We start from the raw sequence: 17,925 nt of genomic DNA, 5'->3' as shown, positions 1-17,925 counted from the left end.
TACGTTTGCGTGTGGTACATATATGCACGTATATAACAAGCCACATAGGGGGCACAGTTACAGAGGCTTCCTAGACATATCCAGACAACTGAGGATTGATTTACTGGTTTAAAAGGCTTGGGACCGTAGTCTCGGGAGACAACTTAGTCCGTTGGCGTTAACAGTTCACAATGATAATGTTCTGCATCTAGTTTGGTGAGTAGCAACAGAGGTCTTAAAAGCTTGCATATGGCAACCTGAGATAGAACTATCGGTTCTACTCATGAAGCAAAAGAGAATGGAGAAAAACAAAGGTTCAAAGAAGAAACTTTTCCATGAGACAGCCCACACAAACCACAGCCACTTTTAATCTGAGACCAGAAGAACTAGATAGTGCCCAGCTACTACCACTACTGACCATTATGACCAGCAACACAATAGAAGGTCAGAGTAGAATGAGAGAAAAATCTTTAGAGCAAAACTCAAATTCCTAAGCAAAGCCCAGACCTACTAGATACCTTTGAACTTGAAATTGAACCTGTTTCTGCAAGTTACCTTTCAGCCGGATAATAGATTGGCTTATAAAATAAACAATATCACCTATGAGTAATGTGCTCCCTTAAAAAATTAACTACATGAGACCAAACAGTCAACATTTCTCTAAAAGCAAAGATGAGAAGGCAAGGAGGGGCAGGGAAGCTAGATCAATGGAAACAGAACAAACAGAATGGAAATAATGAGGATGCTGATGCATTATAAAAATTGTAACCAGTGGCACAGAACAATTTGTATAAAAATTATTAAACAAACAAACTTGTTGCCATCACCTGGATTCCGACTGGTAGCAACCCTGTAGGACAAAGTAGAGCTGCCCCATAGAGTTTCCAGGAAGTACCTAGTGAATTCAAACTGCCAACTTTTTGGTTAGCAGATGTAGCTCTTGAACACTACGCCTCCTGGGTTTCCAAAATTGTTAAAGGGGAACCTAGTTTGCTGTGTAAATTTTCACCTAAAACACAATAAAATATTATTAAAAAAATAAAAAGAGAACTAGAGATTTGTTCCACTGGAGTACAATGAGTAGACTGAATATTGAGGGAAACAAGATTTAGATAATCAGTAATACAAATAGTTTAACTTTTCTCTATTAGCAATAATCAAAGTTTAACCGTCGTATTTAGCACACTGCTAAATGATAATACCAAAATACATAGAAGTTAAATCTGGATTGTTTATGATTATTCTGACACTCTGAGACAGAAGTTTATTATCTGAGGTAGATGTGATGCCTTTGTATTTTCTTCATATTTTTCTGTTCCAGTTCTCTCTTGTGGTTTTGACTTTGAAGTGGAGGATCTGACAAGAATTGTGTGGCATTGCTCAGTAGTGCCAGCAACTGATCTGTATGCCCTTGGGGTACATTAAAGATGACAAGCCAGGGCACAGATTGCACGGCCTTTGCTTTTTGGGGGATTGGGTGTGAGCAAGGAAGCAAATAATCAAAAGAAAAATTTCAGATGGTAGATACTATAAAAAGAACAACACAGCCTCCTCTGATGGAGAATTAGGTTGGGTACAGGATACTTTAAATTGGGTGGTCAGAAAGAGTGACGTTTTGGCTAAGGTATGAATGATGGTGAACAGCCAATGATTTAAAGTTCGAAAGGTAGAGTGTTGACAGGCAAGAGGTGTGGCAAATCCAGAGACCCCAAAGGAGGATTAGGCATAGGAGCACAGAGACTTGGTGGTACAGTGGTTAAGAGCTCGGCTGATAACCTAGAGGTCAGTGGTTTGAATCTACCTACCACTCCTTGGAAACCCTATTGGGCAGTTCTGCTGTGTCCTGTAGGGTTGCTCTGAGTTGGAACGACTAGACAATAGGTTAGGGAAGCATGGTAGACTGTCGAGGTCAGGGTAGGCCAGATCTCATATAGCCTTGCAATCCCTGTTTAGGGAGTTAGGATTTTATTCTCAGCAATGGGAAACAATAGAAGTGTTTTTAAGCAGGGCCTGATTTGTGGAGAACGGCTTGTGAAGCGGCAAGACAGGGAGACTTCCAGCGTAGTTTATGGAAGATAGCTTGGTGGTTTAAGATTTGCAGTGGAGATTGTGAAAAATGGTCAGATCCAGTATATCTCAGAGAACAGCTAACAAGACTTACTGATGGGTTAAGGAATGAGGAAAAGGCAAAAATGAAGGTTATCTCCTGGGTTTTTGGTCGGAGCACCTGAGTGAGCGATGCTATTACTTAAGATGAGGAAGCCTACAGAAGGATCAGGTTTGTGTTGAGGAACCAAGAGTTTTGTTTTGGCTGTGTGAAATTTAAGGCAACAACAAGGATACAGATCTACTAAAACCAAGCACCAAGTATTTAACAGATACCACGTTACCTGTGGATGTTTTGCTGTTACTTTTGAACTGTTGTGGTTGAGTCCATCCCAACTCATAGCGACCCTATAGGACTGGGTGGAGCTGCCCCATAGGGTTTCCAAGGAGTGGCTGGTAGATTTGGACTGCCGACCATTCGGTTAGCAACTGAGCTTTTAACCTCTGCACCACCAGGGCTCATATTCTTTCAAAGGACTGTATTAAATCAGTTGTGTTTAAAGGAACCAGGGAAGTTAGTACTTTTCTATTTGTCAGACTATTAGAGAAATCAGATCTTGCCTAAAGGAAGTCAAGTAGCATTCTTAGGTTATTGGGTCCAAAAAAAACTTATTTCTTTAAAATTTTGTTTTTATTGGGAGCGAATGTTTGCATATAGTTTTTGTAGGCATATATTTTAACTTAGTAATGTGGATCACATTTGTGTTGTGAGAGCAGGTTGTAAGAAAAGAACAGTTGAAACTATTAAATTTATACGTATTTTATGACTTAAAATTTGATCCGAATGATTTTTTTTTTTGAAGGGAAGCATTTCTTGAACTATTCTAAAAGCCTATTTATTTCTATTAAGCTTGGGTAAATTTTTTTGTTGATGTGTTTTGACATTGGTTTCCAATTTTAGAAACAGCTGTTGGACATGCTATTCAGTGAAATAACACAACCTTGTTATTTACAAGGCATTGCTTAATATTGTTGGAATTTGAGGTGGGTGGAAAATGGCATTCAAAAAGTTATTTCCTGAGATAAATGGCGCATTTGTGAGGGCTTGAAAATCTTGAGATTGTTAAGATCCTAGAGTGTTGGCGATGGATTTTGGCCACCACTTGGCAGTATAAAATCAAGAAGCTAGGGTCATAGAAAAGTTTTCATAAAAACTAGGTAACCGTTTAGTCATCCCAATAATTTTACTATATTTTCCCTCCAGACAGATCACAAAACTGTGAACACATTAGTCTGTCACCAGTACAGTTGACTAATCTCTGCGAGCAGCTGTTGTAACATGCGTTACTACAGTGGGATTGCATTCAAATTGGAGCTTTTAAAAATAATTTTAAAACTTAAACGGAACTTTTTAAGTATTTTCTATGCTTCTGATACTTTTACTTTCAAAGACTGTTCTCAGATTTTAATTGTGTGTGTGTGTGCAGAAATGCCCGTTCTGTAGGAAACCTGATAACCAGATTTTAGATTATGTATGCTTCAATTATCAATAGATTTTCTTTTGAGGTTCGTGTTTATATTAGGAATTTCTTCCTTTTTTAGCAGTCAGCCTTGCTCTTGACCTATAGTCATTCATTTTAATTCTTTAGACAAACTGTAAAGTTGTGTTCTTCTAATGGAATGTTGTGAGGTAATGAATGATTATAAAAATATTTCATATTTCTTGTATGAAAAAATTGTGATCTTTTAAATTTAGTATGCAAGCCCTACTTTTAATGTTTGGTCATGTAGGGAGAAAAAATGGTAATAGAACACAAGCACTTCTAAAGTTGACCTCATTTTAATCAGTCTGATACCATGCTTTGTAAGTAAGTAATTAAGTCAAAGTAAATAAATAAAACTTAAAGGTACTGCTCTGTGTATCTTTACTCATACATCCTGGGTCACCCAGTCATGAGGTGATAGAATAAATTGGCCTTATCACTAACCTGGCAGACCAGTAGCTACTGATCAAAGAGTATTAATGTGATATTTGAAAAAGTTGTTTTTTCGTAGCACATCAGCCATGTTGAGGAGTTTGTGTTTTGTTCTGTAAGACCCAGTATGATCTGGTTCCTATCTCCCTCTCCAGACTCCATTACCTCAGGCCATTTTCCCCCTCACTCAGTTCTATGCAGCTATTTCCGAGAAGACAGTTTCCAGCTCTAGCATGTGCCAGAATGTTCTTTCTCCCCCCATCCTAGCCTGCCTAATATTACGCCCGTCCTTTAGATCTCAGCTTAAGCACTTCCTTAGAAGCTGCTGTTTACCAAGCAATCTGAAATAGGCCCCTACACTTCTTTCTCAGCATACTGTGTTTCTGTAATTTGTAACTGTAAATTCATTTATGTCTGTTTGCGTTTAATAACTGTCTTCCCAACCCAGGCTGAAAAGGCTTCCTGAGGGTAGAGACTGTGTTTTATTTACAACTGTTTACTTAGCATTTCATGGTGGAGCTAGACTAGATCTAAGATTTTCTTAATCCAAAATTTGTATTCTTCTCACTCCACAACTCACTGCCTTTTACTCTAGCTGCTTTAGTAGTCAATAGAATGTGGGTTCATCTACAATCCCTATCTCAGTTCCAAAATTTAAAAATTCGTAGGAAAATAGGTTTTATCAAACTTAAATAACACACACACACATCTGAATTGACAAAAGGCAAAGTTTGTGTTTTATTTATCCCACTTAGGGTGAATAATCTTACATTCATTTTGCCACACAAAGTGTTTGCTTGGGAATGCTGTACCAGATACCACTGGGGACGTTGTGTACTACGTGGGATGTACATGTCCACCTTTCTAAAATGTGAGAAATTCAGAGTTCTGAAATACAAGAATATTGGACTAAGGGGTTGTATCATGCAGCTTTGCTTTAGTTTGTCAGAGAGGTTGCAAGGATCAAAATACCCTTTGAATCCATTTTGACTGTTGGAATTATGGCATGGCCTGGCTTTGCCTCTTATTACTTGTGCAACGTTAGGCAAATCACTAACACTGTGCTAATAAGGAAATTGGACTAGATTTACCAGTCGTACCCTCCAATTCAAAAATCTATTGACCATGTAAAATATAATACCATTTCATTTTGATCCAGATAGGTGATAATGTTATTTTAGCATTTGGTGTTTACTTTCTGTCACTTATCAATAATAAGTGAAAACAAATTATAATGCTCTATGTATATACATGTTACCAAGTTTTTAATTTCTTCATTTTTCGTGCTTCTGGATACATTTCACATAGAACTGAGTCTAAAGTTGTGGTGACTAATTTATATATTCCATTGTAAATTAGAAATTACTAGGGGGCAGTTAACAATACATCTGTAATTTAGTGGTTCTTGTCATTATTTGTATTTGTCTTTCAGTAGGTGATATGAAAATAAGCACATCTCTTGATGGGTGAATAGACTTTTAATATAACGGACTTAAATAGCAAGTATAAAAGTTTTTTGGTAAGCAATCTCTTTATAGTTACTAAATTTACAAAGCACATTTCATACCTTTTTTCTTTTGATCTTTGGATTGTCCTGATGATGACAGTGCTATAAACATTATTCTAGTTTTACAGAGGAGGAAACCAAGTCTGTGCAACTTAGTTACGCAGTGCATGAGATGCAGGGGTAGAGATGGGCCTCAAAAGCTAGCCTTCTGATTTCAAGTCCGTTATTATGTTTGTACACTTTACCCATTGCCGTTGAGTCAATTCTGATTCGTGTGACCCTATAGGACAGAGTAGAACTGTCCTATAGGATTTCCAAGGCTATAATATTTACAGAAACAGACTGCCACGTCTTTCTCCCACTTACATACTTTATTGTCCTTTAATTATGGAAATTTTATAAAATATTATACAGTATGAAAAGAATATAAAATATTGATGTCTTTAATTTTTAATATCAATTATGTACATTATCACCTGAATTCTGTTTTTTTCTTACAATGGAAAATGACCTTAAAAAAAGCCTGTTGCCTTTGAGTTGATTGCAACTCATAGCAACCCTACAGGACAGAGTAGAACTGCCGCATAGAGTTTCCAAGGAGCAGCTGGTGGATCTGAATTGCCGACCTTTTGGTCTTAACCACTGCACCACTAGGGCTGCTTTCAGTTTTCTGTTACCCCCAAAAAAAAGACATGGTGATTTATCTTAGGTTTCATATTCAAAATACGTTTCCTTTTTTTAAAAAACTTTTTTTTATTATATTTTAGATGAAGGTTTACAGAACAAGCAAGCTTCTCATTAAATTAAACAGTTACTACACATGTTGTTTTATAACATTAGCTAACAACCCCACAACATATCAGCACTCTCCCTTCTCAGCCTTGGGTTCCCTATCATTAGCTTTCCTGTCGCCTCTTGCTTTCTAGTCCCTGGGCTAAGGTGCCCCTTTAGTCTTGTTTTGTTTTATGGGCCTGTCTAATCTTTGGCTGAAGGGCAAACCTCAGGAGTGACTTCATTACTGAGCCAAAAGGGTGTCTGGGGGCCATACTGTCAGGGTTTCTCCAGTCTCTGTCAGGCCAATAAGTCTGGCCTTTTTTGGGGGGGAGTTAGAATTTTGTTCTACATTTTTTCTCCAGCTCTGTCCGGGACCCTCTATTGTGATCCCTGTCAGAGCAGTTGGTTGTGGTAGCTGGGCACCATCTAGTTGTACTGGACTTAGTCTGGTGGAGGCCATGGTAGATGTGGGCTAGTAGTCCTTTGGACTGATCTTTCCCTTGTATCTTTAGTTTTCTTCATTCTCCTTTGCTCCTGAAGGAGTGAGACCAGTGGAGTATCTTAGATGGCTGCTGAAAGGCTTTTAAGACCGCAGATGCTACTCACCAAAGTAAAATGTTGAACATATTCTTTGTAAACTATGTTATGCCAGTTGAGCTAGATGTTCCCTGAGACCATGGTCCCCACAGCCCTCAGTCCAGTAATTTAGTCCCTCAGGGAGTTTGCATATATCTGTGGAGCTTCCATGACCTTGCCTTGGATATGTTGCGCTGGCTTCCTCAGCATTGTGTACTGTCCTACCCGTCATCAAAGTTACCACTCATAGGTTTTATGTTCTAAATTAACAGTGAAGGCATTTAATATTTCTTTAAATCTTAGCACTTACCCATGTTTGACTTCAGATTTCCATTTGTTATTTTTACATTTTTAGTGATCTGTAGACATCTTTGGGTTGTCCCCAACTTAATATTTTAAAAAGATGAAGTAAGAGAAAAGTGAATATGTAGTTTTATGTTTTGTACTTTTATACAATCTTAAACTAATATTTACTTTCAAAGACCTTACATATTTATACTTCTTGTGACGTGCATTCATGCCTGATTAAAAGCCCCCAACAATTGAGCGAAGCACTTCCAGAGCAATTAGAATTGAAAGTATTCTGTTTAAAGGCTCCTTTCCTTCAATGGAAAAGCATTTGTACATATTTTTTTCAGTTGTAAATAATTCATTAAATTTATCACACACTATTTCTGAGTACTTTAAACTATGTACTTATTTTTCCAGGCAATTTGGAAATCATATTTTAAGTTTTTGTTTTAAATAGTAAAATGTAAACCTCAGCAGTAAACTCATCCTAGCTACTCTGTTTTATGAACTGTGAGGGCTGGTAATCACAAAGTAAGAACTTGTTTTTCTTATAGCTTGATATATTTGCAAATCCGGGCTGTAACTTCTTAAAATTGGATCTCTCCAGCTCTGCTTAACCATGGTAATTTGTTTGTAAGCCAAAATTGCTTTAAGAACAATTTTAAAATATTTTGACTTTGACCATTTTTGTTTGTTTTTTGGTACTACAGTGTGCTCAGTGGAATTCTCCCATTAATGAAATCTATTTTGTTTAGACAATGAAAAAATAATTCTTGTTATAGCAGCAGTGAATTCATTTTTTAAAGTTCTTCTAAAAGATTATGTAGGTAGCAAGCTGTATGAAGGAATTATAGCATTCTTCTTACATTGAGGCCTAACAGGATTTCAGTTAACATTGTCAGAAACCACTGTATGAATATAAAGTTGCTCAGTGTGACATTTGGTCGGATGTTTTACCCTCTTCTTCTAGAGACTTGGGTGACAAAGTGTAGATTTGACTGTTGTCTGCCAGTTGGAAAGGCTCCAAAAACAAGGAGGCGTTTGTACATGTGCATATGTTGGCAGGGTTCCCTTCTCTCCTCTTGTCAAAGACCATTTTATTTTTACAGAGATATGTTTGTATCTGTTCTACAGTATGGCATGGGAAAAATATACCAGTTGTGTATTGGAGTTTTTTGTTTTCCTTTTTTGCACGACAGTGTTTGTCTCATATTTACTCATTTAGTGCTTTCACCTTTTATGTTGGGAACTTTACACATGAATGCTTATGGGAAAAAGTTAAATCTTCTATAATTTTGTTTAACTAAATCTTCAAGGTTGTGTAGGTAGCAGGAAGTTGAGGTACGAATATTAAATTAATAAGTTTGAACTTGAGAGGAAAAGTTGAGAATAGTATATGTTTAGTGTCTTGGTTTTATCCAGTGCTGCTATAATAGAAATACAACAGATAGATAGCTTTAACAAAGAGAAGTTTATTCTCACAAAATCCAGTAGGTTAGAAGTCTGAAGTCAGGATGCCAGCCCCAGGGGAAGCCTTTCTCTCTCTGTTGGCTCTGGGGGAAGGTGCTTGTCATCAGTCTTGTCTTGGTCTGGGAGCATTTCAGCTCAGGAACCTCAGGTCCAAAGGATGCAGTCTGCTCTCAGCACTGGTTTCTTGGTGGTATGAGGTCCCCAATCTCTACTTGCTTCCCTTTCTTTTTATCTCTTGAGAGATAAAAGGTGGTGCAGGCCACACCATAGGAAAACTCCCTTTACATTAGATCAGGGATGTGACCTGGTAAGGGTGTTACAGTCCCACCCTAATCCTCTTTAACATAAAATTACAATCTCAGAATGGAGGACAGCCACAGAATACTGAGAATCATTGGCTAACCAAGTTGATACACACATTTTTGGGGGGATGTAATTCAATCCATGACAGTTAGCAAACAGTGTTTTGCACTGCACATTGGACGTGAGCAATCTGTCACGTTTCCTAATGTCACAGAGAAATAAAGAAGCCTCAGGTACAAGATTAAAAATGTGCTTAACCATGATTTCTAAAGGATCAGTAGGTAGGGTCTGAAATGTAATTGAATCAATTCACTTACCATATTTAAAGATTCATAATATCACATCTCAATTTTTTTACTTACATCACAGAACTGCAGATACTAAAATTCAAAAAAGAGTTATATATACAAAGAACAAGTACAGTTATTGTTCATTGATTGAATTGAAAGGTAGCACACAAATGGAAATAGTTAAGTGATAAGATTACGGGTGAAGTTTAATCCTTAAAATTCTTTTTAAAGTTGATTACTGAGTTTTGGTGATTTTATAAAGCTCAGAGTAAAATTAATATTACGCATTTCCTTAAAGGTCCAAGGGGAAGAGCCTCATCTCTAGCTTCTTAAATCTGTGTAGTTTATTCAATGTTTTAGTAATAAAAGTAGGCCACATATATATTCCGTAGTGTTTTGTTTTGTGTTGTGATTATACGCAATACAGTAATACTGCCTTCCCAGTCTACTCTCTACTCTCCTGCAGTAGTTCAATGTAAATAGCACCTTCTCCTAATTTTGTTTTCCCTGATTGAGGAAAGGTATTAACTAGCTGAGGGAATGATTCTGAAAACACACCTCCTCCTGTTCAAGTGGTCTTATCCAAGAAGTTGTGTAAAATATTACTTGGCAGCCTTTTTCACTCCAAAACTCATTTTGTAGTCATGGGTGTTTCATTACTTAGAAGGTACCTTAAATTAAGCCCGTCACTTTACGTAAGTCGAAAATGACGTGTTCAAGGTCATGGAAACGTTTTCTTTTGATTTGGGATAAAAATACACTAGTAGCTATCCATCCATTAGGAAACCTTGCCAAGATTAGGAGAATGAATAATTTTGAGGCTGGGCTAGGGAGCACAGAAAATGTGGTAGTAGAAGGGGAAAGAGGATGGACGTGGGACCAGAGGTGTTTAGAGGGGAAGTTGCATTGAAAGATACCAGGTTGCTCCTTATCAACCTTTGCACTTTACCTTCTTGGTGTCAGCTCAAAATTCAAGTTCATGCTTAAAAGACAAGATCCTTCTTAAAAGACCCATCCCTGAATTCTATCCCTGTTCCCTTCTGGACTCGGTAAAAAAAAAATAAATAAAGTCCCTATTAAATGCTCCTATAGGACTTGTGCCACTTTTTAGTAGCTAACACTTAAACGATATTCATAATTGTTTTGTTTTTTTTTTTTTGGCTTCTGTCTTCTATTCTAAAATGAAAGTCCTATCACTCCAGAGATCAACCATTTAGTATGCTGTTTTTGCTAGCTTAGCACAATGCCTGGTACCCAGTAAATATTGCTGGTTGATAGGTTTGTAGTATTGGTTGATTGTGAAGAAGGATTGGTTGAAGTCAAGAAGATGAAGGACAGCGTAAACACTTTTAGACTTGGTAATTAAGAAAGTGTTTTGTCTTTCACTGATCAATTTGGTCCTGAGATTTTGATAAGCAAGACTTATCAGATCCTAATTTAGTTTTCCAATGTAAAGTTCTCTATTTACAATTTTTCTAGTCCATAGTTGGAAAAAAAAAAAAAAGAGGAATTTTATCTCTAACAAATTATTGAATACAACGAGAAAACCGGAGGTCATTCCTGGTAGAAATCTCTACTGAGAAGATCTAGGGGGCTAGGGTTAGGATATCTTAATCAGAATCTTTTATAATATTAAGATAATTCTTTTGTAGAGTTTTCCATCTGATGAAGGTTGGCCATTTGCAAAATATCTTGGAGCTTGTGGAAGAATGGTGGCTGTAAATTATGTTGGAGAAGAACTGTGGAGCTATTTTAATGCACCATGGGAAAAACGAGTTGACCTTGCTTGGCAATTAATGGAAATAGCAGAGCAGCTTACAAACAATGACTTTGAATTTGCACTCTACCTCCTGGATGTCAGCTTTGACAATTTTGCAGTTGGTCCTAGAGATGGGAAGGTAATCATTGTGGATGCTGAAAATGTTTTGGTTGCTGACAAACGATTAATTAGACAAAGTAAGTACATAACTTTTAGATTTGTTTTTTTTTTATACTCCTTTTTTCCTGTCAAAATAATGTTGACATTCATATGAAACAGGCTTTAATTTCTTCCTTAAATAATTTTGGCAGCCTTTTGTCTGCCATTCTTTGCTTTGTTTAACCAGTATTGGTAAACAAATATCATACTCTTAGTCAACACTGTTTCTCTATATTTAGTAAAATATCGTTTAATGTTCTAATGAACACGAATATACTGTGAGTGCGTATATGTGTGTGTACACACATCTTTAACTTATGATGTGCTGTGTATTGTGTTGTTTAGGAGCCTAAGGCAGAATTCAGTGTACATAGCTAAAGGCTACCAGAGAGACTGTACCATCCTCATGGAGCGCTTCTTCTATTACTCTGTGGGGCTGCTTGTAGTCAGTCTCAACACTGATGAACTCGATTTTGTTTATAACCATCTGGATAATTCCTGGCACTGCAGATCTGACTTAGACGTGACATTCTGATTATTACATCTCACCCAAAACCTTGATATTCAGAGGTGGGCAGAGTGTCTGAAGTGTTCTGAAAATTAAATGGCATAGGAATTTTAAAGTGTCAGGGACAAAGGCTGTAGCTCTATAACCGATCCAGTCAGAAAAAAGAAACGAAGGGTTATTGCCTCACGGTGAAGGTCTTTTATTTTTTCTCCCTTCCCCTCCCCTCCCCTTTGTAGGAAGATCTTTTGATGAATAAACACCAAAGATTTGTGGCACCTGTAGAATGCAGTGAATGTGACAGTATATCAGGTTGACCCTTAATTTTTGCATTATCGTGTAACGAACCTGTTAAATACTTGATTTTCCTCAGTCCCTTGTTCTGATTCCACACTCAACACACAACTTTCTGATTATTTCTGCACTTGTCACGTGGATCCTTCCACAGGCAGTGGACACTCTCCTCCAGGGTTCCATTATTCTGGTACCTCTGCCTGCATCGAAGACGGTTGCAGCAGCTGGCATCATGCTTTTCTTTTTAATGTCTACAAGTCAGTGGGTTTTTAGTGTATTCACAGCATTGTGCAACTTCCCTACACTTTTTAAATTTTCATTCTGGGGCTTAAAAAAATGTTTTTTTTCTCAAATTCATTTTATGCAGGTATTTCAGGAATACATATTAAGGCTTTTATACCAGCTGAGTCCTAATGTTGGATGAATCCATCCATGTAGTTTCTGTATTCTTACATTTCATCTAGTGAGCATTGCTCCAGTGCTACTTCATCTAGCCCTGGCCAGTTAGTTTCAGATGTCTCATGGTGGGACTGTCTAAATAGCCGTGTTGCAAAAGGCGCTATTATTCAAGTGTTCACATTCTTTTCTTTTCTTTTTGCAATAAACGACCTGTATATTTTTTTTCACAAGGAGATTGAAGTTTTGCTGTGGAAACTCCCTTAGCGTCCTTCCCTTTATCATCTAAACCTAGTTAAAATAGCATCCATTTACCTGTCATCTTCAGACACACTAGATCCTTCTTTGAGAACTTGTTGCATATGGTACCTTCTTCAGTTCCTCCCTTAATAACAAAACCCATTTCTGTGGAGTTAATTCCAACTCATATCGACCCTATAGGAAAGAGTAGAACTCCCCCCAAGGATTTCCAAGATGCGGCTGGTGGATTCAAACTGCCGACCTTTTGGTTAGTACCCGAGCTCTTAACCACTGTGCCACCAGGGCTCCTTAATAACCGTAGACACCCATAAACAAGTATATAAGACCCATTCCTGCTTTAAAAACAAAAACAATATCCAACTCCAACTTGAAATTACTGCTTCATCTCCTGCCTTCCCTTGTCTCTCAGCTGTTTTGAAGTATTGCTTACTCTGCCTGCCTCTTCTGAACCTCCGTTCATTCCTCAACCCCTTAAAACCTTACCTAGATGTCTGCTTACCATTAAAAAAAAAAAATTAGTAACCACCTAATTGGCAAATTTGTGATGCGACTCTGGAGAGTAACAACTTCCTAAAATTCGTCCTTCCTTTGGCTTCCTCCAACTACTTGCATGGTTTCTTTTTAAAAACAGAAATCTGATCTTCTCACTCTTCTGCTTAATGTCTTTAATGACTCCCTAATGTTCTTCAAGTCAAATCCAGGCTCCTTACCATGGCATAATCCCTGTGCCTTGACCCTTTTCTCTTTCATCTTTTAATGCCCTCTGTCCATTGATGCTTCAGTATTTTGGTTCCTCGAATGAACCTTTCCACCTCTGGGCTTTCCCAAATACAGTTCTCTCTGCCTGAAATGCCTCATCTTTTCTCCATATACAGCAAGCTACTTGTCCTCCAGGCCTTAGCTTAAACGTTACCGCCTAAAACGGACCATTCCTGACTACCATATCTAACAGCAGCGAGGGTTGTTTCCCTCATAAATCTTTGTACTGTTAGAAACTGCAGTTCCTTCATAGCATTTCCCACAATTTGTGATAGAAGTGCATTGATTTACTTACTTCATAGTCTGTTTCACAAACTCGATTGTAAGCCAGTGAGAGGAGGGACCATGTCTGTTTACCATTTTATACCCCTGCCTGCCGTGGGGTAGCCATTCCAATAATTATTAACGGAACGAATGAGCTGCTTCTGTTTCTTTCGCTGGCCTCTTCTCTGCCAGCCCCTTACGTGGCAAGGTTCTACCCTCAGTCCTTTTTCTTTTTTCCTTTGCTTTCAACTCATCCTACACAAGTTCGTTCATTCCTATGGTTTCATCAAGCACACATATGCTAATGGGTTCTAAAAATATGTGTACTGTACCTCAGAGTCCTGAGCTCTAAGTCTATGTATATGACATGTCCACCAGAACCCTTCACAGCTACTTGATACTTAAATTTTCTTTAATCCCCCACCCCACCTCCTCACCTGCTAAACCACATCATTTTTAATAATGTCAACCTGATCATCTAATTAGAAGTTTAAACTTTAATCATACACTCAATTTAAAATTTTTTTTTCACCACCCTGTTTTTCTTTCTGGTTCTTCTTTAGTTGCTGTTACCATCTTAATCCCTCCAGTGTTCAGGCCAGAGAGATCTTTCTTATAAAACAAATCATGGTCATTACCACATGAGATACAACCGATTTCTCTAGCCTCATTTGTAAGTCCTTCTGTACCCATGTAGCATGTGTCATGGTTCTGCGTGGCACTTGCCATGGATAATCAAAGTCTCTGCTAGAACCGGATCCTTCAAGCAATAAAGGCCTGGCATGGCTTGGCACTGGGGGGCACATATACTTAGATGTTTAAAATTAGAATACAATTCTAAGAGCAGGTACTATCTTGTTAATTAGTGAAACGTTATATTTTTGGAAGAAATGAAAACTCTAATTTAAAACATATTTTTCTTTTTCTGTTTCTCCCCCTTCCACAGATAAACCTGAAAACTGGGATGTCTGGTATGAAAGCAAATTTGATGACTGTGATAAGGAGGCTTGCTTATCATTTTCAAAAGAAATTCTTTGTGGTCGTGCCACGGTGGACCACAATTACTATGCTGTCTGTCAGAACCTCTTATCCAGACATGCCACCTGGCGTGGCACTTCTGGAGGACTACTTCATGATCCACCAAGTGAAATTGCCAAAGATGGCCGCCTTGAGGCCTTGCTAGATGAGTGTGCCAACCCAAAGAAGCGCTACGGCAGATTCCAGGCGGCAAAAGAACTGAGAGAATATCTAGCACAATTAAGTAACAACGTGAGGTAGTCTATGGTGAACTTTCTTCTTTTCTTTCTCCATTTTAATAGCACTGGCTGAAACTAATCCACCAAAAACTCTCTGGAAAAACAAAATTTGGAGGTATTAACGTTCAGAGGATGATAAACTTGCACTGATAGAACTCATGTTAACATCCATCAAAATAAGACATGACTTCAGAAATTACATGATGCTTCTGCAAATAAATATGTTCTTACACTTCGGAGACTCGAGCTGTCCTTGACTGCTTTGCCCCCTGAATGCCTGAATGGATTCCTGAGTATCGTTAAGCTATTGGAAATGAGTCTGATAGTCACATTGGCTTGTGTATCAAATGGTACATGGTACTTGACATAGTTCGCATTAGTCTCATGATTTTGTGAATCTCACATTTACGTTGAATGTCAAGTTAGATTGGCCTGTTTTATAGGCCACTTTTTCCTTCAGACATAAAGGGTTTTTTCCATTTTTATTTTTTTTTATTAAATTTTACACATTCAGGTTATTGTTGGTGTTCATTTAAGTTTTGACTAGTTTTCATTCAGTACTGTGTGGTGTATATTTACTATTAGAGCAGGATTCCCAGGTTTACTGTCTTTTTTTCTGAAAGCTGAACATTTTATTGTGTAAATACTTCCCCGCCTCCCGCCGCCATCTGTGGTTTCACCATTGCATGAGATTAAAACAAACCACGAGATTATTTCAGGTTATCTAACAGTTACATCCTTCTATGCCAGTGATTATAACTGTACACTAAACATGAAGTTTGGCATATGTTGCAAAATTGTTGGCTTGCCCTTCACCTAAAACTTTAAGAAGAATATACTAGCGATCTACACCTTGATGTTAATTTTGGTTCAGAAAAAAATATAACCCAGGATTTTTTAAAATGCTAACTAGTGCAAGATAGTAATACATACGCCAAAGAAATATTAGACCTAGTCCCACAGCTAGATTTTAAAATAGAATTGGCCACCTACTGAATCTCACCATTCCATTTCCAGTACTTTTATTTTGGCACTTTGATTATTAACTTCAGATCTCCGCAGTTACTCTTGAATGTTGAAAAATCAAGCTACTGCTTTCTAAGAATATGACTGAACAATAGCCTCCCTTTTATTCATTGGCAGTTTGGCCACATTAGCATGGTAGCCACCATTTGAATTTAATCAGGCATCATAACCTTTTAATTATCGATGGACTAACAGTTTTTCTTGGAAAGCAGACAATTTAGCCAGTCTGCCCACCGAGGTCTTCATCATCCAGTTGTCATTCTGAACATCAAAACATCAAATTTAAATGTGTGGATAAAAATTACCATGAATGTGAAATCCGTAGGCTATTTAAGAAGTGTTACAGTATAAGCTGCCTATTATTAATGTAGGTAATATTTCTCTGTTTTACTACTTTTGTTTACAGCAGATTTTGGTGCAGTATGCAGTGTTTAGTTCTAGACTGACCTTATTCTAAATCAGAAAGTGATTAAAATATGCGCAACCAAAGCCAAGTTCTTCTTTTCTTTTTCATTCGTACAGCAACTATTTATTGAGTATCAACTTTGTGCCAGGCACATTACTAGCTGCTACACGCTGTCTGAACATGACATACGGTTGAATAACTTTACAATAATTATCAAATACTTTACTGTGGGTATTTCTTAAGTTGAAGTAGCATTGTTTAAATGATGATGATGGGTTCATGTTGTTTTACTGTTGTGATGGAAATTCTGCTTTGTACCATCAAAAGGAGGTTGCTCTACAGAAGAGCAGGCTGAAGTCAATAAAATTAATCCCAGTTTGAAAACTGGAGGGAAAAGGGTAGGAGCTCTCCATTATAAAGTGGACTGCATTATGTTGATTTTTATATATCAATATATCACATATACCACCACCTTGCCCTCAATGACCATGTGAGTGCTGGAAATTTTAGTAAGCTGACTTTTTACGACTTTAGAAGACTTTTGAGGGGAGTAGGTTAAAGTTACTTGTCAACATTATCCTCTTACTCAAAACTTCATACATTCTCAAAACAGAGCACCTTTTATATTTGATAAATATTCATTACACACCTTAGAATGCTAGTCACAGAGGGGTTGTCTGTGATTTAGCAAACATTTATCTAATTTTTTTTGCAAGTGTGATTTTGATTGCAAAACAGGAAGTGAGAAAACACTGCCAGCAGTGATTGCTATTTGAGGTAGTTTTTATAACTACTATTTCCCCCCATGAGATTGCTGTGTGGGATTTCTTTTACCTTTGGAAAAGGTTGAGGAGAAGATAGTCAAAGAATTAGGAATAAAAATTACAGGGAATAATATGTATGTGAAAAGCAATAAATATTTTGTTGACTTTGCTATCAAGATGTTCACTATCAGATATTTATTATACAGCAGCAATTTATATTTTTAATCATTGCCCATGAATAGACACAGTGAAATATTTTTGAATCAGACATTTGGGGTTTGTATGTGCATTAAAATTGTCTTTTGTACTGTAAGTTACTGTTTAATTTGAATATTTTATCAAAACTGTCTCCCTGTGCCTTTATAATATAAAGTTGTTTCTACAACTTTTAATGATCTTAATAAAGAATACTTTAAGAACTGTACTTTTCAGACTATCTCTTAACTCAAATATCCTTATTTTCTTGAGTGGAAAGTGAGGTTGTAGATAAGTTTGGTTTTGTTTTCTTAATCCCCCCCTTTGCCTATATTTTGTTATAATTTTGGGAAACTGGTTGGATCGAGTCCCTGGGTGGTGCAAATGAAGAATGCCGTTGGCCGCTAACTAAAAGGTTGGAGGTTCAAGTCCACTCAGAGGTGCCTCCGAAGAAAAGACCTGGTGACCTACTTCCAAAAATTCAGTCATTGAAAACCCCGTGGAGCACAGTTCTGCTGTGACACACATGGGCAACTGGTATCTGGTGGGGTGTGAATTGGGCTTATGGTGTGTGTATTTTGTTTCGGTTTTCTGTACTAGGTTTTTTTTTTTTTTTTTGAGCTCTGACTTTTAAAAGAGGATAAGAAAATTCATTATTGAAATTTTTAG

General features: G+C 37.4%; 1 protein-coding gene across 1 annotated transcript in view; it reads left to right on the top strand.

Annotated features, from left to right (window-relative positions):
• DIPK2A (divergent protein kinase domain 2A) overlaps positions 1-17,478 on the top strand; it is a 33,103-nt gene extending 15,625 nt beyond the window's left edge. Inside the window, exons 2-3 of the mRNA XM_049867213.1 lie at positions 10,865-11,168; positions 14,556-17,478. Coding sequence (XP_049723170.1) covers positions 10,865-11,168; positions 14,556-14,887 — 636 coding nt within the window. The 3' untranslated portion in view covers positions 14,888-17,478. The remainder of the gene's footprint in view (positions 1-10,864; positions 11,169-14,555) is intronic.
• Positions 17,479-17,925: the final 447 nt, after the last annotated feature.

The sequence above is a fragment of the Elephas maximus genome, chromosome 23 (genome assembly GCF_024166365.1).
Source record: "Elephas maximus indicus isolate mEleMax1 chromosome 23, mEleMax1 primary haplotype, whole genome shotgun sequence".
In the NCBI taxonomy this organism is placed as follows: Eukaryota; Metazoa; Chordata; class Mammalia; order Proboscidea; family Elephantidae; genus Elephas; species Elephas maximus.
This window is presented reverse-complemented; position numbering and strand designations above follow the sequence as displayed.